Source organism: Terrapene carolina, unplaced genomic scaffold (assembly GCF_002925995.2).
Source record: "Terrapene carolina triunguis isolate 2854851 unplaced genomic scaffold, T_m_triunguis-2.0 Scaffold24, whole genome shotgun sequence".
Classification (NCBI taxonomy): domain Eukaryota; kingdom Metazoa; phylum Chordata; order Testudines; family Emydidae; genus Terrapene; species Terrapene triunguis.
In genome coordinates, this window is record NW_020664375.1 from 2,194,494 (window position 1) to 2,218,896 (window position 24,403).

Below are 24,403 nucleotides of genomic sequence, written 5' to 3' on the forward strand. Positions count from 1 at the left end.
ATATAATATAATATAATATAATATAATATAATATAATATAATATAATTACCTGTGTTTGGATATTTACAAACCCTCAAATATCTAACTAAACCAAACTTCTCTGTAAGCACTACAGGAAAAATGAAGCTGGACTGTAATTCAGTTTACAGAGATATGAGCTAAACAATATAAAAATCTTTGAAAAGAGATCAGAAACAAAAATAATTTCTTTCCCTTAAACTCCTTGTGAAATTTGCTCAAAAATTTCCAGAAGAAATCTGCACTCTGGAATGAAATGTGGTGCATGAAATTTGCAGTGTGCTGGTTTTGGTGAAGCTAGAGTATGGGGTTGTAAATTAGCCTTATAAATGGGATGATAACTTCAGATTTAGTGGCCCTTCATAAAAGTAATCCTCAACACTTAGTAAACATTAATAACTAGTTATGAACTAATTAAAATACTAAACTTTTAAAGTTTTCTCAGAATGATGTTTTAAGTTATTTTAAGCTTCCTTTATTTGTCTCAGTTTGATCTAAATTCCTGGCACAGAATAAAGCTGTACTTTATTCCAAAGTGAAAACCTGTGCAGGTTTCAAATTTGAACAGTGCTGTACATGTCTATTAATGTGTTCTTAATAATTAAAACAACCACACAGTCTGAAATTACAACGAACTTCCCAGTCTCTCACACACATATAAATGGATGGAAAAAACATTACTGTGAATTAGCCATAAACAATGAGTTAAAAACAAAATGGGACGCATTCTTCAAGCTTAAATGTTATAGTCCAGCACATTCAGAATACAGAATGGAAAAAGGTAAGAAGGGGTTGGCTACTAGCAGCTAAGTTTAGAAAAGCTCCCATGGAGGATATCTATTCACCTGTCGTCCTTTTGGTTGTGTTGTTGATGGCAAGTCCTGCAGAACAAAGCCAACCCAGGAGAAGAAATTTTCATTTTACTTTTTTTAGAGTATACAACATAATTTGTTAGTATAATTTGTTACATTACAGCAAAATGTTACATTGTACATATGTATAAAACATTAACTCATTCCTTAGAAGTTCTTATTTCTTAAGGAAAATCAAACCCAGGCTGTTTAGCAGCAAGCTGAAGAAAGCAGGTAAAAGTTTAAGCAGATAGAAAATGTGCTTTTTCTTAAATAAATGATTCAGCATCTTCAACACAAAAGCACCTGCAAGTGAAAAAGGCTCTCTGTAAGAATGCCTTTTTCAACTTAAGAAATACTTAAAGTAGATGTGTTTCTAGAAAATAAGAAATAGTTACAATAAATATTACTAAATTTTATCTTAGAAAGATATTAAATGTTAAATTGTGACCAAGAATAAATTTATGAGTGTGTCTATTATGTTGCAAGTTCAGTATTTTCCACAGAAATGTATTGAAATTCTCCATCCACATAATTATCTTTCATTGTTATAATTAAAATACTTTACTTTGCAGCTAACCATTTGTAAACTGTAATTTACTTTTAATAGTTGATGGAATAGTTGCCCTGCTCTGGGTTTTTCAGTTGATACACAATCCCATGAAGTGATGGCATTGTTGAAGTTATCAGAGTGCACAGAACTGTGAGTGTCAGCAGCACTCTTATAGAAATCTTACAGAAGGAACTTGCAGATACAGATGCTTTGTAATGTTTTGCCATATAAATCACGACAATGACAAATGATAAACAATACAAATTTCAACATCTATTTAGAACTATCTGAAATCAAGAGCACCTTTCTACCTGAATACATGCTGAACTGGAAGTACTTTGTGTTAAAGATGTGATGATACTAGCTTGGTTTGTAGTGCAGTTTAAAGCCACTTCCTTTTGCTTTCCATACCCAGGCAAGGCTCATATTTCACAAAGTATGTGCACGTACCACAACAGCAGAGGGCACACCAATTCCTTAACTCAGATAGCGGAAACGAATACACATTCCAGAGGTCTCTCAAAACTCCAAGGTTGGAAAAGCCCTGAAATACCTGCTGTGCAATTCTTCTTCTTTGAAACACTGCTTCAAAAGTTTAGAATGGAAATAATGCTTCCACTTTAAATCCTTGCTTAGTTTTGAGGAAACTAGGACCAGGGGATTGCTAAGAACATTTTAAGGATGAGTGAACTGCCATGTTACACTTGTTAATATTTAATCAATTAATTTAATGTTAATGAGAAGAATATGTTGTTGAAAAAAAAAACTCTTAAAAGGAGAAAATGGGGAGTTATAATTGTAGTAGCTTTGAATATATCAGCAGAACACAATTTTTCCACTGAACACATATAACTATAACAGTAATGGTAGCTGAGCACCAACAAAATTTGTACACTTTCTCTGTCTGGAACTAGAGGTCTTACCGAAACAGAATTGTTAGTGCTGCTATGACCATTAGCTGGGGACTGTCTGGATGTAGAGGGGGAATCTCTCTGAAATAAGACACAAGGTTCATTAACACACAACACTATTACAGGAACACAGATATATTTAAAAGAAGAGTTACATCCACAGCTTTATATTAATTTCTTCAGCTGTTTCTTTGGAGAAAGTTTCCACACTATAAACTGCACAAGTATGCCAAAATACTGAATAGTTTTTTTACAATTTGATATTTGGATTTATTTGCTTATTTATCCTATAAATTAAATATTACTACTACCTCAGGAGTCAGTTTTCTGAATTTCCCAATATTTGGGACCACTTCTTAAGCGTTGCCTCATGTGGCAATCAAAATGATCTGGTGCATCAGTAGCTATCTTTCACAAAAAAATGTAAGATTATATGCTGAACAATTTAAATAGGATGGGCAACAGCAGTCTTCAGCATATAACTGATTTTAAACAAACTTTCTAGTCATTTAGGTGTCCTGATGTTGGGAATGATCTTTCCTGCTCCATGAAATGTCCTTACGCACACTGCCTCCACCATCCTGGAGGACCCCAGCTGGAGCCCAGAGCTGGCTGCTCGGGTGAGGTAACTGACTTTTTTATTTTTTAAAACTTTTGCATTTTTTTCTGTTTTTCTTTTGCATCTTATGCCATAGCTTTGTAAAGTTTCAAGTGATTTTTATTTTTATACTCTAATTGGCATAAAAATAAAATTTTGCCAAAATAAATACATTTCTAATAAATAAATACATTCAGAATAAAATTCTGCCAAACTGCAGCTTTTCACACAGTCCCACATGACATTCTCATAAGCAAACTAGGGAAATGTGGTCTAGATGAAATTACTATAAGGTGAGTGCATAACAAGTTGAAAGACGGTACTCAGAGAGTAGTTATCAATGGTTTGTGAGGATGCATTCAGAGGAGCCCCACAGGGGTCAGTCGCGGGTCCAATACTATTCAATATTTTTATTAATGACTTGGATAATGGAGTGAGAGTATGCTTATAAAATTTGCAAATGACACCAAACTGGAAGAGATTGCAAGTATTTTGGAGGGCGGAATTAGAATTCAAAACAACTTTGACAAATTGGAGAATTGGTCTGAAATCAACAAGATGAATTTCAATAAAGACAAATTTGAAGTACTACACTTATGAAGGAAAAATCAAATGCACAACTAGAAAATGGGGAATAACTAGCTAGATGGTAGTACTACTGAAAAGGATCTGGGAGTGACAGAGGATCACAAATTAAATATCAGTCAACAATGTGATGCCATTGAGAAAAAAGCTAATATTTTGAGACGCATACGTAAGTTATCATACGTAAGATACGGTAGGTAACTGTCCTGCTGTATTCAGCACTGGGGAGGCCTCAGCTGGTGTAATGTGTCCAATTCTGGTACACATATTAAGAAAGATGTGGACAAATTGGAGGGAATCTAGAGGAGAGCAACAACAGCGATAAAAGATTTAGAAAACTTGACCATGGGCATGTTTAATCTTGGGGGAAAAAAAAGACTGAAGGGGAACTGATAATGTCTTCAAATATATTAAAGGCTGTTATAAAGAGGACGGTGATCAATTGTTCTCCATATCCACTGAAGGTAGGACAAGAAATAATGGGCTTAATCTGAAGCAAGGGAGATTTAGGTTAGATATTAGGAAAAACTTTCTAACTATAGGGATAGTTAAGCTCTGGAATAGGATTTCAAGGGAAGTTGTGGAATCCCCATCATTGGAGGTTTTTAAAGAACAATTTAGATAAATACCTGGCAGGGATGGTCTAGGTTTACTTGGTTCTGTCTCAGCACAGGGAGCTGGATTAGATGACCTCTCGAGGTCCCTTCCAGCCCTGCATTTCTATTATTCTGTGATTCTATATAACAAAAAAGCCACCACTTGCCTGAGCCTTGCAGGGTGGCTCTATGCTCCAGGGGAGTTCCATGGTGGTTGAGACATTATCTGCAAAGCGCATGTTGGGACATATTATGGAATGGGAAACGGGGATTTGTGATGATTTTGGGTCTTGAATAGGGGGAAAAAAAGGGATAATTGCCAAACCTCCAGTTTACCCTTGATATTTGGAGCGCACAGTACTTTACAATATGAGCTCATCATCAAAGAAATCTCAAGTGCTAATTGGATACTTATTCAGTAAACAAAATAATTAATTCACACATTGTATAAAAACCAAGAGTGCTGAATTGTAATGTTCCATGTCTAAAATCCTTTTAGGTATCTTCAGTTGTTAGCGTCATAATGTTACAGACAACAAAATGAGAAAAAACAGATTAATTTTTTTTTTAAATCCTTTGTGTATAGCTTATCAAATGACAGTGCATTTAACAAGTATATTAGAAGCCAGGACCCCACTTACACTGCTCACGAGACAACATTTATCTGATTAGACTTCACCATTAACAAGGTATTAACATATACAAGAAAGTTATATAACAGCACTCATAACGATCCCAAAATACCAGTGAATAGTTCAAATAACAGGCACTATTTATTGTTGTTGCCTGTACTATTTGATGTGCTGTATAAACTCAACATAGCATTCAGGACTTAGTTTTGACTCATTGACTATGGTTTAAGATGAAATTCCATGAGTAGCCACCTAGAGGAGCTCCAGACCTGAAATAGCAGAGCCACAAGTTTGCTAGTCTTATCACTTTTATGATCTTTTTATCTCAATAAAATCCACCATAAAAACCAAATAGCTCTGTATATTTCCACTAGATGGGTTTGGAGAAAATACATAGTCATTTGGCTGCCTTAGTCATTTACAGTACTTAACAGATTGGCAGAAACACGTCTATTGTTTTTTGCAAAAATCTTCAAGCGCAACAACTTCCAATTATCCAAGTGAGGCCAAATAAGCTACTTTGTCTATGCTTCAAGGAATTTTCCTCATTTTGCTTTATTTGGGTTTATTTTATTTATCTGCCCCTTTAAGTAACATTAGATGGTGGGTAAAAGACGCTACTCCTTCCAAAAAGTTGCAATTTCCTTCCCCTACATACAGAGCTTCCTTCCACTTGCAGCAGATTTTTTCAGGTAGCACTAGATTATGAGTCACATGGAGGAGTCATTCGTCCCCTCAGATGTGGTCATCTCCTGTTGGCTCTGCCCACCTCTCTGACTGTCTAGAATAGATGAAATATGGCTTAACTTGGGTACCTCTGATTTGGTTTGCTTGTCAAATGACAATTTGGCAAGGGGCAAACTTTGGGACGTGCTGGAAGCAGACACAGCCTATTTGTCTAATCTGGGGAAGAAAAAGTCCAGATGGAGGGAGAAGGCATAGCTGCACAGGCTCTTGACCACATTTCCTCCCCAAGGAAGATTTCTTGGCCTACTACAAAGGCCTGTGGACCAGAGGATATTCTGAGTGTAATGCTCCACTAACCAGCTTTTACTTCTGAGGAGCTTCAGTGGATCGTGTCTTGTCCTGACTTTCCTAGTAGCATTAGGCAGTCAACGTTTCATGGGCTACGTGTGATTCCATGAAATCTATATAGTGCCCCCTGAACAGCTTAATGGTTGGAAACTATCACAAACCCAAGCAAAATTTTAAAAAGAATGCCTTGAATAAGTTTGGTACCCCTTTGAAAAGTGCCCCGCTCCCCAACATTGGGAACCAAGAATCACAATTAAGAACTAGTGTGATCTGCTTTTAGGCTCCTGATTGCCAATTCCACAAATCAGAGAAGCCAAATAACAAAAATGCATCTGTAAACTCAGAGGTCATACCCTATGACTTGAGAATTGGTAATATAGTTTCTATTTTTAAAAAAGGGAAAAAAAAGTGATCTGGGAAACTACAGACCTGTTAGTTTGAACTCAATTGTATGCAAGGTCTTGGAACAAATTTTGGAAGATAAATTAGTTAAGGACATAGAAATAAACGGGTAATTGGGATAAAATCCAATGTGGTTTTATAAAAGGTAGATTGTGCCAGACCAATCCGATCTCCTCCTTTAAGAAGGAAACTGATTTGTTAACAAAGGAAATACAATAGATCTAATCTACCTGGATTTCAGTAAGGCATTTGATTCAGTTCTACATGAGAAATTATTAGTTAAATTGGAGAAGTTGGGGATTAATATGAGAATTGAAAGGTGGATAAGGAATTGGTTAAAGGGGTGCCTGCAACGGGTCATACTGAAAGCTGAACTGTCAGGCTGAGTGGAGTTCCTCAGGGATCTGTCTTGGGACCAAAGTTATTTAACATTTTTATTATTGACTTTAGCACAAAAAGTTGGAGTGTGCTAATAAAATTTGCAGATGCCACAAAGTTGGGAGGAATTGCCAATATGGAGGAGAACTGGAATATCATATAAGATGATCTGGATGATCTTGAAAACTGGAGTAATAGAAATGGAATGAAACTTAATAGTGCAAAGTGCAAGGTCACACACTTAGGGACTAACAACAAGAATTTTTGCTATAAGCTGAGGACTTATCAATTGGAAGTGACAAAAGATGAGAAAGACCTGCGTGTACAGGTTGATCACATGATGATTATGAGCTACCATGAAAAAGGATAATGCAATCCTAGGATGGATGCATCAGGTGAGGTATTTCCAGTAGAGACGGGGAAAGGTTAGTACCCTTATACAAGGCAATGGTAAGACCTCATCTGGAATACTGTGTGCATTTCTGGTGTCTCATGTTTAAGAAAGATGAATTCAAACTGGAACAGATGCAGAGAAGGGCTGCTAGGATGATCAGAGGAATGGAAAAACCTACCTTATGACAGGAGACTCAAAGAGGTTGGCTTGTTTAGCCTAACCAAAAGAAGGCTGAGGGGAGATATGATTGCTTTCTATAAATACATCAGAGGGATAAATACCAGGGAGGGAGAGGAGTTCTTTAAGGTACGTGCCAATGTGGACACAACAACAAATGGCTATAAAACTGGCCATCAACAAGTTTAGGCTTGAAATTAGATGAAGGTTTCTAAGCATCAGAGGAGTGAAGTTCTGGAACAGCTTCCTTAGGGAAGCAGTGGAGGAAAAAAACTAACTGGCTTCAGCTGATAAGTTTGTGGAGGGGATGGTATGATAAGATTGCCTACAATGGCAGGTAGCCGACCTGCGACTGTTAGCAGCAAATATCTCCAATGACTTGTGATCAGATGCTAGATGGGGAGGGCTCTGAGTTACTACAGAGAATTCGTTCCCAAGTGTTTTACTGTTGGATCTTGCAGAAAGGCTCGGGATTAATCTGGCCGCCATATTTGGGGTCAGGAAGAAATTTCCCCACAATCAGATTGGCAGAGACCCTTGGGGTTTTTCGTCTTCCTCTGCTGCATGGGGCACAGGTCACTTGCAGATTTAAACTGATGTAAATGGTAAAGTCTCTGTAACTTAAATCATGATTTGAGGACTCAGTAATTAAGGGTCTATTACAGGAGTTGGGGGAGGAGGTTCTGCAGCCTGCAACGTTCAGGAGGTCAGGTTAGATGATCATATGGTCCCTTCTGGACTTAAAGTCTATGAGTCTAAGAAAAAGCTAAAGGGAATGGTGTAAACTATGAACTTAGGGCTATCTTGATTTGCCCAACTACAAGAGGCATTCATCCTATTTTTAATGTCTAGGAAGTTTCTTCTAAAAGAAAAGACTCCAAGCTAGGACAGCAAAATTGTGTATTGCATATAGCCTATTGGAAGATAGCAGACACAATGGACATCTTCTTAGAATACCAGGACTGCTTAGAACTAGAAAAATTCAGATTCTGTCTGGAGATCAGCTCAAGGGGAGAATTATCTCTCATATAAAGTGTCCAAGAATGTCAATACTCTTGGGGGAGAGGATGCAAACACAGGATGGACTCGGTGTTCCAAGAAGGCCAGAATTAATGCAAGTTTGGACTAGGTGCTTTCAACAGCCTAGATTAAAGCAGTACTACCTGAACCCCAGGACTTCGCAAACTTGTCCTGCTTAGGCCACCTAAAAAACACTACATTAAGGAGAGAAAGAAGTGAAGTGATACTTCTATGTCACCCCTAAGCCAAGCAAGAACAAACAAAAGGGCACATTGCTCCTGGATTTTGACTGACTTTTCAGCTCTGCCACCATATCTTCATCATTAGCTGAGACAATCCCCACCACTTCCAAGTGATGGCAGAGTTAAAGTGTTGGTTAGTGACTTATAAGTGAAGTGACCCTTCGACAGTCACTATTAGTGCTCTTTGATTAATCTCTTATTACACCAGACCCCAGCAACAGCAGCCAGGTTATGGCTCTATTTTCACATCTGATAAGACTAAACCCCACAATGTATGTTGAGATGAGTGTCAGAATCTACAAACATATTTCAATTCCAATCTGTTTTCATGGATAAACCTAGAAAGATTTTCCTGTAACTGTAAAGGAAGGACTCCAGGAAGGCCTAGAGTTGCATGCATTAGAATGGCACCAAAAGGAAACACTTTCCAGGGGGAAGAAATGCTTCCTATTAAGTGTTTCTGAGTCCACTAAAGATTACCACTCAAATTTTTTTTTTAAATGATTGCCTGTGTCTCACATAGACAGTTTCAAAGACTTAGAAGTTGCTCTTTTCAGAGAAGTTTTACTTGCAAATATATACCTCTGTCAGCACTCTCTTGCATCTTAAACTGAAAATCATTCCTCAGGGTCTTGTATCAATGGAAAGTAAGAGTGCTTGATCGGTATATCGCTACAAATGTATAGTTCAAAGTAGCAGTCTAGTCTAGGTGGCAAGTACAAGAAGTCTGACTAATAATTGTTTTCTCAATCCTTGTGCAGGTTGTTGCACTTCTAAAAATAATATTTGTTGGTTGATGTTTCAGGAGAAAACAAGAGATGGCTTTACTGAGGGAAGATTTGTGTAATGAAGTGAGTCTTGCACTGTGTCCTGAAAAAGGTACGACTCAAACTCATACTGAACTTCTGTATTAAAAGTTCCACAACACAAGTATTACTACCAAAAATGTTTCAATCAGCTGTCAGTCACTGTCCTTCCTAGGGGATGTGTGAGTGAAAGATCCCATTGAGAGGCTTAACGATTTGGACCAGGATCTTGAAGTAGATAAAGAATTAGACAGGGAGCCAAGACAGAAATGGAATGCCAATATGATACGCTCTCTCCTCATGGCTTATTTTGGATGGGATACTACATACTGCATGAGCTGAAACTTCTGAATGGTATTCACAATCAACCATTGGCAGAGTGTGTTGCAGTAATCACTGTGGCTAGAGTCTGTGTCCAAGAGGAAGGGTGTAATTTCTTGGCTAGCGAAAGGAGGAAAAAAGATGTTTCTGGACACTGCACTATGTGAGTATCTGTAGGACTCAGACTGTGTACCACCTTGATAACTGGATGGCAGATGCCCTCAATAGATGAACAATCAATAGTTTACACAACAGTGATTATAGGAACAGTATATTGTCAGCAAAATCTAAGGCAGGAAATAAAAATTCGATTTTTGAAGTTGTCTCTAATCCTCAAATACATGCCCAGCAAGATGGCAGACTGCCAGTCTACTGTTACTCTTGAAACCATTGTCTTTGCATTGGCTTCTATTTTCCCTGGAGTAATTAGAAGTAGGGAATTTGGCATGTTAGTCAGAGCTGCCTTGCTACCTAATCCAGTAACGCTAAATATGATTTCTCTGTCTTTGATTTTTCTTCAGTGTCTATTACCATAGTGAAAGCATGGAAATGTCCCAAAATATCCTTCTGGGATATTAATGTCTCACTACATAGTTTAGCCTTAATTGGTAACTCCTCTTGTAGGCATCAGGGATTTGGTTTGTCTTTTAGTCCTGTTTTGGTCCTTCTAGGGCATCTCAACTAGTTCTTCTAAAAATTAATGAATCCTGGGCGAAAAAAAATCTGAAGGAGTATGACAGCCTTCTGCCCAAGTGAAATAAAACCCAGATTCCAAACCTACTTCACTTTACCTTACCATGGATGAGCAAGATTCAGGAGCCTGTGTCCCTCATGCCATGAGAAATGCATGAAGAGATCTGCTAAGATCGGCGAAGCATATGCACTATGTGACACCCAGAGATCTGAACAAGCTTGGAATAAATCTCAGGTTGAGATTTTCAAAGCTGACCCACTGAAACTAACATGACTTGTGTAGCTAAATCCCCTACCTACCTTTGAAAATCTCAACCAAATATAACAACAGCCTGGATTAAATCTCCACTGATTCAGAAGTGATTAACTATGGAGACTCTACACAATAAGAGGGTCAAACTTCATCTACAGCAGTCATGAAGGGATATGATATCTCTACAGATTACTGATGGCTTAATGTTCAGGTAACAAGAACTCCATTAAACATTACTAAGGAGCCACAAATTAGGACAGAAATAACTGGACAGCTGCAAGTCTCAGGTACTCAAAGGTGGTACCTTCCAAATGTAGAAAAATAATGTGCCTTTATATCTAAAGGAATACTAGCATATTATGTTTGATTTTAAGAACAGTTAATTCTGTTTGAGGGTAATTAATGTGTAGAGAAAAATCTCACATATATGATCAACGGTTTCGAGTTTTAAAAAATTTCAGCGGCACTAATTTTGTATTCCTCTAGCTGTAAAGCTAGACTACAGTACTATGATGACTTTAATTGTCCATGCCTTGGAGGAAGAAAAACAATAAATCTTAGAAACTACCACAAAAATTACTAAAATAGCTTTTCCCTATATGATGTTACTTTTTTAAGACCAGCTTGTGACTGAACGGACCCCTGTATTCACACCCTATACACCACTGTAATAATCTTTATACAGAATAGGCCTTGTGAGGTATTATTTGAAACTAATAGCTTGCTGGTCAATGATATCATGGTGAAACGTATGTAATAACATTATATGTAAAGCGATGAACATAAAAGGAGGTTACTTGCTGTAATTGGAGGTTCTTTGAAATATGTGGTCCCTATCTGTTTTCCACATGTGGGTACACATGGTTGCCATGTGCCAGAGTTCAGAAATTCTTCCATGCAGTGTCCGTTGACTTGCACACGCGCAGTATCTTCCCGCATGCTTCTGTCCAAAGGTATAAGGGGCAGTGCAGGTTGACCCCTCTCCAGTTCCCCCTCTTACTGCAATGTAGTAGGGTTTGAAGCAGAGGTGAAGGAGGGCGGGTAGTGGAAAACAGATAGGGGACCATGCATCTCGAAGAACCTCCAGCTACAGTAAGGAACCTCCAGTTCTTCTTCATGTGGGTGACTCACAAGCAGTATTCAGTCTGGAGGAGGGTGTGATGAAGTTGACAGCAGCGACGCTTGCAATACTGCTGTTCCCATTGTTGCATCCACAGCTGCCACTTGAATCAGGGTGTAGTGTGCCATAAACGTGTGGACAGAGCACCAAGTTGCTGTTTTGCAAATGTCCTGCAGCGGGACATCTGATAAGGATGCCATGGAGGCTGCCTATGCTCGTGTGGAGTGGGGTTGTAACACCCTCATGGGTGCGGGGGGTGGGGAGGGCGGAGGGCAGAGAGAGAGGAGCTTTGCTATTTTGTATCATTCTAATATGGATCCTGAGATCCACATAGAGATTCTCTGTGAGGATATGGCTTGTTCGCATGACCTTTCTGCGATGGTGACAAAAAGCCTTGTAGATTTCCTAAAGGCTTTGATTCTTTGCAGCTAGAATGCCAGGGCGCGTCTGATGGTGAGGGAGCATAGCCTCTTGCCTTCAGGAGAAGCGTAAGGCTTCAGAAAAAAATACAGGCAAGTGGATTGCTTGATTGATATAGAATTCAGCGATAATCTTGGGGAGGAATTTGTGGTGTAACCAAAGGGAGACCTCCTCTTGGTGAAATACTGTGTAAGGCAGGGCTGCCATCATGGCTGCTAGCTCACTGACCCTTCTGGCTGAAGTGATGGCAACTAAGAATGCCACTTTCATGGAGAGGTGTGTTATGACACATGTCACGGTAGGTTTGAAGGATGGGCCTGTGAGCACTGACAGGACAAGATTAAGATCCCATTGAGGCACAGATTTGATGATTGGTGGGAAGGCCCTGATAAATTACATCGGGGCCAGATGCATGAGGACAGAATGCTAAGTGTACCTGCAGCAAAGTAAGGGCTAGACTTGACTTCTTTAAGGCAAGGAGGTAGTCAAGGATAACTGGAATGCCCACTGTGTCAAGGGAATGTTGGTGGCATTGTGCCCAGTCCAAAAAGAGGCACCATTTAGCCTTGTAGCAGGCTCTAGTAGTCTTTCCTATTTTGATTGAGGATTTCTGGGACAGGGGCAGAGCAGCAGCATTCTATCTCCGATGCCCATCCAAATACCTGGGCGCGAGGTGAAGTGAGCCCAGGCTGGAGTGCTTGAATGTCCCACGGTCTCAGATTAGGAGATCCAGAAATGGGTAGATCCTGATGGGCAGGAGCACGGACATCTTTAGGAAGTTGTGAACCAGAACTGTCTGGACCAGTAGAGTGCTAGGAGGATGATAGTGACTCCGTCACAGAGGACTTTCCGTATAACCTGAGGTATGAGGGGAATAGGGGGAACAATATACCTGAGAGAGTCTGTCCAGGGGATGAGGAGAGCATTGCCCTGCAAGTCTCTGCATATGGCTCCCCTGGAGCAATACATGGGAAGCTTTCTCTCTGACTGTGACGTGAAGAACTCCTATAGGGGAGTACCCACTTCGCGAAGATGTTGGTTAGAACTGTGTCACGCACTTCCCCTTCGTGGTCTATACAGAAGCTCCAGCTCAGTCTGCCTGCCAGGAAATTCTGAAAGCCTGGGAGGTATGCGGCCCGTATGGCAATCTGATTCCTGATACATCAGTTCCACGGCCCAAATGCCTCCATCAAGAGAGGCCAAGATCTCGCTCCTCCCTGTTTGGTATGTAGACAACTGTGGTGATATTATCCGATAGTATCTGTACATGAAGTGAGTATATGAGGTGGAGGAAGCCCTTGCAGACTGATCTGAGCTCCAGCAGGTTTACATGAAGACAGGCCTCCCGTGGGGTCCATGTACCCTGGTCTGTATGGTAGTCTAAATGAACATCCCATCCTGTGAGGAAGGCATCTGTCAAGATGGTGGCCCTTGTGGGAGGGCAGAATGGAGTCCCCACCATGACTTTGTTTGGGTTGGACCACCAAGCAAGGGAGCTGAGAACTGCAGAGGGAACAGTGATTCTGTGGTCAAGTGGAGCCAGGCTTGTAGGCACCGCAAGTGGAGCCTGGTGAAGTGTGTCATGTAGGTACATGCAGCCATATGGTCTAACAGCAAGAGGCACTAATGCACTGTAGTTTGAGGCTTGTGGATAATGCAAGAGAACAGGTGCTCATTGTGTAAAAGCTGTCTTCAGGGAGCAAAGCTCGTGCAGAGACAGAATCCAGCTGTGCCCCTATCAAATTTATTGTCTTTGAGGGTGACAAAACAGACTAGTCTTCATTTACACACACACCTAAGGTTGCAAGGAGGTGCTGAATAGATTGTATTGCTGAGACAGCTTCTTGGTGAGACTGTCATACCAGGAACCAGTTGACCAGGTATGGGAGCACCATAAATCTCTGGCATCTCATCGGGGCTGCTACTGCTGTGAATACTTTTGTAAACACCCTGGGTGCCATCACAAGCCTAAAGGGGAGGACGCGGAACTGGTAGTGCTCCTGGCCAACCACGAACCGCAAGAACTTCCTTTATGATGTGTGAATATCCACATGGAAATACAAGTCCTTCATGTTGAAGGCCATGAACCACACTCCCTCCTACAGGGAGGAGATTACAGATGCCAGTGAAATCATCCTGAATTTCAATTTCCTGATAAAGATGTTGAGCTGTTGAAGGTCCAGGACAAGTCTCCACCTTCCCTGCCATTTTTGGGGATTTGGAAGTATGGGGAGTAGAACTCGCTCCCTTGGTACTGAGATGCAATGCTCTCTATCGCACCCTGGTGTCTGCCTCCTGTTGAAGACTCAAGCATGCCCCATGGAAAGAATAGCATTGCTTACACAGTGCTTATGCCAATCTGTAAGCCCAAATAGGAAGAATATCCTTCCCTAACAGCCATTTTCAATGTTTTAATTCCTTTCAGTTACACATGGAAAACAGCTTTGTGTGCAAGGAAGAGTTATATAAACTTGCAAAACCACAGCATCACTTTGCTAATTCAAAGAGTACTGAATTCCAAACCTGTTTTTCTTGACTAATGATACATTACCAATAGAAACATAATATTTAGCCACATGTTACTGTTACAGACATTTAATTATCACAAATGTACCTGAACAGATTTATACAGAAACAGGATCTTCAATTAACCCTTAACAGCCCAAATCAATCAATCCATACATTTTTCATGTTAAAACAGAGCAGAAATATTTATTCAAGCTTCTTAATTTAGGAACTCAAACAGACTTCCTGGAGAAAGTATTTTAAATCATGAATTTTAAAACAGGGGACCCCATACTTCCATGTTAACTGAAGAGAGACTCGAGAGGTTTTCCTTTTTCTTTTAACATCATAGGCTGTAAAGGGTTAGTTAAGGTGCTGATGAGATGAATATGAAGGCAGGGCTGAGTAGGTGGGTGGGACCTACTCCTGTTCCGTTATCTTTGTTGTAAAATTGGTGTGCGTGATCTAACAGCACAGGCAGAAACAATTTCCCAGAAAGCAATAACATTCAGCCGTCAGCAGGCAGTTAGTTACAGGATTGAGAAAGGATGGGAATGGTTCATTAAATTCATTACCTCACAGGATGAAGACTGAGTCCGATAACTTGGCACAATCTTGAACGTGATGCTCCCCCGCATTTCCCTCTGGAGAAAGAAAATTATTTCTTTAAAAAACAAGATGTTGCAGCTAAAACACAAGAAACCACTCTAATATCTGTAAGGAAACCAGCACAACCTTTCTGAGAGCAGCAGCAGTTCTTCCTAAAATAAACTGGAAAGCTTTTACAATATGTGGTTTCACTTAGAAACAAACACATTCAGACTGTCTCTTATTAACATAAAACCAAACATACGCCATTAGTGAATTAGCATGACGGGTCTTCAGAAGGCTGGAGATTACAGCTGTATTTTTACAGAATTGTGTACACATCAGCAAGTTTTTTTTTTTCATTTCCATTTCCCTCATCTATTTTTTTGTGATTTACATTGTGCCTTTGTTGTAAAATAAATTAATTTTTCTTCCCATTCAATTTACATGTTATATACAGGTAAGGTTACTTACCTTTCAATAACTTGAGTTGTTCAAGACGTTTTGTCCCTATGGGTGCTCTATCGTAGGTGGAATGCATGCCTGTAAGCTCTTGTCCAGAGATTTGAATTACCAGTCTCCAAAGGTCTGCCCATGCGCATTACACGACCTCCTGCTTGTAATGAGCAGGTGTAGACCTGTGGACCCACCGCAGCACCGGTCTAGGGGAACCATGAAGGGTACAGACAGAAGTCTAGTGTCCTCCGAATGTCTAAGGTGAGAAGGCTTGCCTCTTCTCTTGAGGAGTGAGGTTTGGGGAAGAATAGTGGCAGATGAATATCCTGATTGATATGGAAGTCTGACAAAACTTTAGGGATAAACAGAGGATGGGGGTGTGGTGTGACTCTGTCACAGTAGAAGATAGCGTAAGATGGGTCAGCCGAAAGCACTCCAACTTCTTCCACGTTTCTAGCTAAGGTGATGGCTACCAGGAAGGGGGTCTTAAAGGAACAAACATGTGCCCAGAGGTTTGAATGCAGAGTTCCTTAAGACATTGAGGACCAATTTAAGGTTCCACGGAGGCGTGGGGTTGCGGATATGTGGGAACAGATTAGCTAAACCCTTGAGGAATGTAGCTGAGAAGCTCTGGATAGGTGAATTAAAGGTCATTATAGCTGCTGTCACCTTGACAAATCTCATAGATAGTTCTTGTTTTTTTAATTCAAACAAATAATCAAGGATCCTTGCAGGAAGAGCTTCAGAAACAGATATAGAGTGACAAAAACACCAGAAAAGGAAATGTTTCCACTTCTGCAAGTAAGTTTTATGAGTGGAGGATTTCCTACTATTCAGGAGTACAGATTTCAGAGTAGCAGCCGTGTTAGTCTGTATCCGCAAAAAGAACAGGAGTACTTGTGGCACCTTAGAGACTAACAAATTCTAATAAATTTGTTAGTCTCTAAGGTGCCACAAGTACTCCTGGTCTTTTTGAGGAGTACAGATTGTATCTCTGCTGAACTCTGACTCTAAAGCCAAGAAACACAGAGGAGCCAGGCCATAAGGTTCAGGGACAGAAGGCTGGTGGTGTCTCATGGTGCCAGAGTTCTGCATCAGGTGGTCTGATCTGAGACGGAGGCATCAGGGTCTCTCTATAGAAAGGTGATGTAGATCTGAATACCTCACTTGTCTGGACCAAGAAGGCGCTATCAAGATGATTCTCGCCTGCTGCTGTTGTAGTTTGATCAATGTCTTGAGAATTAACAGCATTGGAGGTAAGAACAGAGGAGAGAGTGAGGCCCTGGAACTAGTAGGACACCTGTGAAGGATTGTGGGTCTCGAATGTGGGCCCACAGGTCCCCAAACAGTTCATAGACCATGACAGTCACCCAACAGCTCTGCAGAACCAGCATGGGAGGGGTTTAGTGGAACTCTGGCCCACCATAGGCTCTGCCTAGGAAGCTACTCATTGGAGGAGACATCCAGCCCAGATGCATTATTTAAGCCAGAATAATTTAAAGGAAGTTGTCTGAGCAACTGAGTGAACTCCGAACCGGCTGTTGTTCTGAACTTTGACTCTGGCTTGACCCTTGGCATGGCTGTCTGATTCTGATTCCAGTCCTGACCCTCGGGATGACTCCTGACACTGATTCTGGCTCAACCTTTGGCGTGACTCCTGACCCTGACTTAAGCCCCGACCTTGGCATGATTCTGACTCTGGCTTTGGTTCCTGGCTTCTGACCCCAGCTCTGACCATTAGGCTTGACCACTCCTGTCCTGGTCCTTACAGCATCTACCAAAGTGTCGCAGTTGAGTCTCCCCTTGGAGAAGAAGAGTTGACATTTTGTATTGGTCAGGGTTGCAAAGAGATCCACTAAGGGAAGGCCCCATACTTTCCAGATGTTCTGAAAGATCACACTGTTGAGCTCCCACTTGTGGTCCTAATGGAAATTTCTACTTAGAGCCTTTGGTACCATGTTGTGGAGGCCTGGTAGGAAAATCACAGAGATCTCTATGTGACAGGCAATGCACCAGTTCCACAATTTTAGGGATTCTGTGCATAAAGACTGGGATCTTATCAATTTATATAGGACACTGCAGCTCTGTTATCTACCATTACTCTGATATGATGACCCTAAATGTGTGGAGAAAGACGTTGCAGGCATAACAAACTGCCCTTAGCTCTAAAGCAACGTTGCTTGTGGACACCATTTGCCTTGTTTGTGGAACCTTGTAAGTAGCTCCCCAGCCTAGAAGGGAGATATCCATTGTGATGATTCATGTTGGTAGCAGGAATGAGAATGGGGTTCCTACGCAGACCTTCATCGGGGGTCTTTTCACCATCTGTGGGAGTCCAGCACCCGTGGGGGTAAAGGAAACCCATTTGGTAAGGCTGTATTTGTTTGGTGTATATGAGATTTTGAGCCAGGCCCAAAGGCATTGAAGATGTAGTCCTGCGTGTGGTGTAGCGAATGACAGGGCCAACATATGATCTAGGAGCTGAAGTCGGCCGGGGACTTAGCTGTAGGGTAGTGACCAGATGGGATATAATGGAGATAGGTAGGTAGACCCTAGCAATTTGAGGGTCCAGGGAAGCTCCAATTAATTCTATCCTCTGGACGGGAGACACTGTGGATTTTTCTAGGTTGATACAAAGACCCAGGGCCTAAAGCAAGGTTAGAGCCTTGTTGGTTGCCAACTGGACATCCAGAGTGGAGCACCCCTAGAGAAGCTAATCATCTAAATAGGGAAAGGCTGAAATACTGTCTTGATGTAGATGAGCTGCACCTACTGAGTAGGACCTTTGTAAAAATCTGTGGGGGCTGTGGAAAGTCGAAAGGGAAAGACATGATATCGACAATATTCTGAGCCAATGATGAAGTGCAGAAAATGTCTGTGGAAAGGGTGCATTACAATGTGAAAAATGTGTGTCTTGAAGGTTGAGGACAGTAAACTAAACCCGTTGACTCAAAGAAGGATTATGATAACCATAGTCACCATCCAGAAGTGTTGTGAGAGAATATGGGTGTTCAGGCTCCTGAGGTCAAGAATTGGCCTCCAATGCCATTTCTTTTGGGAACCAGAAAATATTTGGACTAGGATCCTCTTTCCACAAATTCTGGGGGGAGTGGCTCTATCGTTCTCATACTGAGGAGGGACTGGGCCTCCTGTTTTACGAATCCTCATGAGAGGGGTCCCTGAAGAGAGAGGAGGAAGGGGTAGAATATCCCATAGCCATTACCTCTAAAATCAATTTGTCTGTGATGATAAGTTCCCAATTAGGTAGAAACTGTGATGGGCGGTCCCCAAAGGGGGGTGGAGTGGAGGATAGGCTTGCACAGTGGCTTCAGAGAAGGGCATTGTTCGTGTCCCATGACGAGGTTGCCATAATGGTCATTTGGAGGGTGGTGCAGGTAGGGAGATCGTCGCCCTTTCTTGTGAGGCCCACGCCTCCTTCTAGGAGATTCAGTATGTCTGGAACAGGCCCGGTACTGTTGATGTTGGAATAGCTGGGATTGTTGTGCAGTCTGATTTGCTGAAACGTCTCTTTGTTCCAGGTACATAGATCCCGAGACACCTCAGGGTTGCTCTTGCATCCTTGGGGGAACGCAATGAGGTGCTAGTATTGTTGTTGAACAGCTTCAGCCCTTTGAAAGGGAGGTCCTCCACCGTATTCTGGACAGGCCGGATGATTGGAGCCAGGATCCCCATCACATAACAGCTAAAGATGGTGAAACTGTAACAGCAGCAGCAAAGGCAGCTTGTAAAGAGGTCTTGGCTATCAGTTGTCCTTCAGAAGTGAGGGCCTAGAATTGCTCCCTCTTGTCCTGTGGCAAATTGTTAATAAAATTAGTGAATTTGGCATAGGATAGTAAAGTCATATTTGCCATCATGGCTTGATAATTTGCTTCTTGGAGCTGAAGAGCAGCAGAAGAATAACTCTTCCTACCAAAGAGGCCTCTGTCAGAAGATGGGGATCTTGATCTACTCTGGCATTTTCTCTCATTAACTGCATCCACCATGAGAGAGTCGGGGTGGGAGAAGAAATATTCCAGCCTCTTGGCTGGTATACAGTTTTTTTGGAACATCCACTTACACGTAGGTGGGAAAGTGGCAGGTATATGCCACAAATTACGGGCTGGAGATGAGAGCGCCTCATTAACGGGCAGTGCTATTGTGTTGTGTGGGGTGGTTTGAAGAATAACCACCAGAGTGCTGGGACTCTTGTACCTCCTCTGTCGAGATCTGAAGAGACCCTGTACATCTCTTCATTTTGTCCTGAAATGACCTAATATTAGCCACATAAAAGGGAGGTGTTGGCACCACTGCCTTGTCCGGGGCAGAGGAGGATTTATGAGAAGACGGTATCTCCTCCTCTGTAGATCCTCCTCCTGATCTTCCTTCCGTACCAGAGAAGCACACAGTATTGGTGACTGCAGCTGTGGTGTTGGTGGTTGTTGAGGCCTGTGGAACTTCCAGTCATTCTCTTGTGGGCAGGAACCCTATAGAATTGGTCCACATAGGCAGTCCAGGGATTCCAGTAGGCGCACTGGGGTTGTGGGTACGGAAGGGTTATACGTGTTTGGAGGGTCAGGGGTACCTTCTAGACTCTGGTGTGTCCTTGTCCAGGTACACCGCCTGAGGTGTCAAATAGTAAGCTGAGTAGCCCTGTACTGAGATTTCAGAGTTGGAGGTGTTATCCCAGAATGCAAAGGAGGGGCTCTGGGCACTGGTGCTGGAGACACCAGAGGGTGAGGCATTACCCCAGAGGTGCTGGTGGACAAGTATCGGGTGACCTGCTGAGAGGGGAGGAGAGGAGCCTGGCTGGCATGGTAGTACTGGTATTAGTGGGGAACTTCTCTTAGTACCTGCAAGAGGGGGGACTCCAGTTCCTCTGATGCAGATAAGCCCTTTTGTGACAAGAACCTTGAAGGTGCCAGAGGGCTGTAGAAATGTGTAGATGGACCAGGGGTGGTACTGGGGCCCTCGTCGGAGATGCAAAATGAGACACCTATGAGGATGGTGCTGAAATGGTTGTTGAGGTGACGTCTCTATGCTCTGGGTGCACACTATCTGAAGACGGCGCTGGAGAAGATGGTGCTGGTGCCTTGGATTTCCTCAAGTCTTTAGGCTTCTTGCAGTCTTGATGCCTAGATGGTGCTGGAATAATTGGCTCTCTATGGTGCTTGCTAGGAGGCTTATCTTTCTGAGTTATCTGGTTTTGATGGTACCAAAGCCCTGGTGCTGGTGCCTGTAGGATCCTTGGAGGTACTCATCCTGGAACACGGTGTCTCCTTAGGTTCAGTTCCAAGAGGTAATCTACCTCTTTTCCTGGAGGCTCTGTTAGGAGAAGGAAGCTTTCTTCTCTTTGAATCCTCTGTCTCTGAAGCAACCTCGGTCGCCACTGAAGTAATGGGGGAGGAGAGGGGGGACTCAGACCCTGCAGGTCTTCAAGAGTGTTCCATAAGGAGAAACTTCAATCTCATCTCCCTTTTAAATCCTGTGCAAACTTTGCACTTCAATGGGATATGAAAGTCCCTGAGACTCTGAAGACAGCTAGAAAGCCCGGTGCTCTGAGGGAAATATCTTCTGCAGGTCTGGAAGGCTATGAATTCTGGGGCTTTTGTCATACTTCCAGAGTAAGGCTGGTGGAAAAGCCAAGGAACTGGTTCTGAACTGGGAAGGGGGTGGTGTCTTGAACCCTTCTAAAATGTAATAAATTTGTGGAAAGAAGGGGAAAAAATAAACAAAATGTAAACTAAATATTAGAGAAAATAAAGAAGAAAAGAATAAAGCAAACAAGTTAAAGAACTGGTAACATCTGCTAGGAAGCAGCTGTCATGTAGTTCCTCCATTTCAAGTCGCAGACAGTTGAGAAGGAACTGTAGTAGCAGCAGGTCCACTCCTTTCTATATGCCTTTGCTCTAAAGCACAAGCCTCTGTAATGTGCAGGCATGGACTCACGGACACTTCTAATTCAAATCTTCTGTCAAAAGGGCACATGGGTGCGTGCATCCTATGGTGAAGTACCCATATGAACATATGCTTGCAAAAGAAGGAATATTCCTAATTATTATAACAGATGCCTTTCACTCTGTTAAAGGTAGAAATAATAAGAAATACATCTTCAACAGGAACAAGATAAATGACATACTGAAAAGCATAGTGAAAATCTGTCAATCCCTTTTCTTTACCTTGCCCAGTAATGAGACCAAAAGGTCACTTGATTAAATCAATGGGCAGGACAGATTAAAATATTATTTTATACTAATTAGCGTCAAGCCTGTGAAGTTCACTATTGGAAAAGGTGTTGGGAGTCAAATACTGTGGTGGGATTTTAAAAAGTTTGGATAATTAATTACATCTGTAGCTATGAAGACAAAGATAATAAAGATAACGAAATCTTATGCTTTACTGTATGCTGCTTACAACAGGGTTTTGAAATGATCATAATATAAATAATAAAGTCACAAAAAGGAAGATTGTCATTGTGTTTGGCACTGTACAGAGGCAGACATGATTCCTGCTCCTGAAGAATTTATAATCTTAGCTGACAGGTAACATATATATGGTAGGTACTGAAAGAGATGGAGACAATCTAATAGACACAATTTTAAAATATGCCCTTTTCTTTGTGTTATACTGGATTGTCTCCAGTAAGTATGTATGGATCTATGCCAAGTGCCTTTCAGCCACTTGCACCATGGCCTATTTATTCAAACACTTGGTGATTACTTGGAGGCATCACAAAAGAGGATTTGAAGGAGGAGAGGATAGTCGTCTGATGGATTAGTTCAGGGAGGGGGTTCCATGCACAAAGGACACGGTGGAAGAAACCCTGGAGAAGTCTGTGGTTTGCTAGGGCACTGCTTAATTGATTAGATGATTTTTTGGGGGGGAAGTTAGGATGGGGAAAGGGATTGTGTTGGGGGATCAGGTAAGCTACCAAGAAAGGAAGGACAAAGAAGAACACTGTGATTTAGAGAGGCTTTGTTAAAAGAAAAAAGAATTAATTTTGTTGTTTATTTAAAAAATATTAAACAACCAATGTCAACAAACTTTTAGGGACTTACAAGCATTTTTTGTAGTTGTTCCACTGTTTGGTTTGCTACACTGATTCCATTTATTTCTCGGATTTCATCCCCTACATGGAGTGTACCTGCAGAATTAACAAAACAAATAGTTAATGTGTACATTTATAATATAACTGTGAAACAATACCAAAACTCAAACAGAGATTGGCAGTACAAAGACATTAAAATAAAATGCTAAAATAAGAGTTTAGTGTCTAGCTGAAACCCACAAAGCAGTGGAACTCAGAGTGAACAATTCCACTCTAGAAACCGTGATTTTTTAATTGTTATTAAATGTATTTTTTCTTTTCTTTACAGAGCATAACTGTATACATTTTTTACCATACAAAGTCTCATTGAAATCAATGATGTGAATGTGCTGTCCATTCCAATGCAGCTTTGGATGCTAAGAAAAATGGGCATATTGTGATAGATTATACAGTAAAATAATGTGGTTGCTAGTGGTTGTTATGTAGCAAGGCCATCATTCTACATGGGTAGTCCATTCACTATACATTTACTATATTACTTTTTGTTTTGTGAATTAACTAAATTCATTTGCCAAGTATTCTTTTCAAAATACTTTACCAAACACAATTAGTTTTACTTGAAGAACCAACAGCTGGCAATCTATTTTTCAAAATGAAGCCATTGTGGAAACGGATGTTGGCAATAAATCACCTAAGCTACGAATGGTGTTTTTGTGGATTGCTAAATCTAAAATGACCATATTGATTGAAGAAAAAAAATACATTCATGCTAATGATCTGAGTTTTAAATTTCAGCTTCATTTGAAATGGCAGAAATACTGAATTCCAAAACCATGTGCTTTATAACAGAAAGAGAGCCTGACTTAACTAGAGCTGTCCTAACAGGCACTATCATGAACTACAATGCCTGATTACCCTTTGGACTCTAGTCTGTGACACTGCTACAAAGCCCTGTGGACCACTAAAGCTCCCAGAAGGCTACAGAACAGGATTACTCAAACTTTTAATCTGTTCAGGAGAAAGTCCTCCATCCCACAGAAAATGTTTTAATCAATTCCACAGGAGCTTCCTATTGACAGCAAAAAGGGGTAGGGACTCCAGTGCAATTCCTCTGTCCTGCCTTGTGGAACATTAATCAGGATTCATCACAGTTAGTAGTTTACTGTATGTGAATACAGCAGCTCTGTATTTGAATTTCAAATGAAAACAGCTCACAGCTGGCGTATTGATGACCTAACCCTCTAACAAAAAGTTATACAAGTTCAGCATTGGCAAACTTTCTCAGCCCTTCACACCTTCTACAAAAATATATTTGATTCCAAAATAATTAGAGCTCTATACCACGCTGGAACTAAGCTCTGCATGCAGACACCTTCATTGTTATGGCACAATAATGCACAATATCCCCTGGCATGCTATACTTTCTGCAACAGTGTAAAAACATTGCTGGGAAACATCCAAACACAAATTATGATTGAATGAAAAATTGAAATAAATATCATGAATATGCTCATAAGGTTAGTCATTTTGATAATACAGTTAAATACAATCCCTTCTTTTGAATGTTTTCCATTTATTTTACTCTGTGGCAGAAGCTAGTACTGACAATCCATAACTGGACAGTAGCAGCTGGTGTGTGTAGGAGGTGGGCAGCTGAGAGGGGATTTAAAGACTTCTGTCCTTTTGTCTTGGTGGAGAGTTGGGTTGGCTAATAGCTGGGAGAAAGGGGTCAGAATGGGTCACTGGAGAGAGAGGGAGGTTTGAGGCTTTAATCATTTTGGGACAGCCTCTCCCCATTTTTCT

The 24,403-nt window shown here is 41.2% G+C and overlaps 1 protein-coding gene across 6 annotated transcripts in view; it reads right to left on the reverse strand.

The window, feature by feature from the left end:
* LOC112116985 (peripheral plasma membrane protein CASK) overlaps positions 1 to 24,403 on the reverse strand; it is a 408,250-nt gene that overhangs the window by 26,787 nt on the left and 357,060 nt on the right. For 3 of the 6 annotated variants that reach the window (XM_024214777.3, XM_024214781.1, XM_024214782.3), the window contains 4 exons: positions 22,611 to 22,696; positions 15,087 to 15,155; positions 2,347 to 2,415; positions 865 to 900 (listed from right to left, as the gene is read on the reverse strand). In XM_024214777.3, the coding sequence (XP_024070545.1) occupies positions 865 to 900; positions 2,347 to 2,415; positions 15,087 to 15,155; positions 22,611 to 22,696 (260 nt within the window). The remainder of the gene's footprint in view (positions 1 to 864; positions 901 to 2,346; positions 2,416 to 15,086; positions 15,156 to 22,610; positions 22,697 to 24,403) is intronic. The other 3 variants (XM_024214779.3, XM_024214778.3, XM_024214780.3) reach the window with 3 other exon arrangements.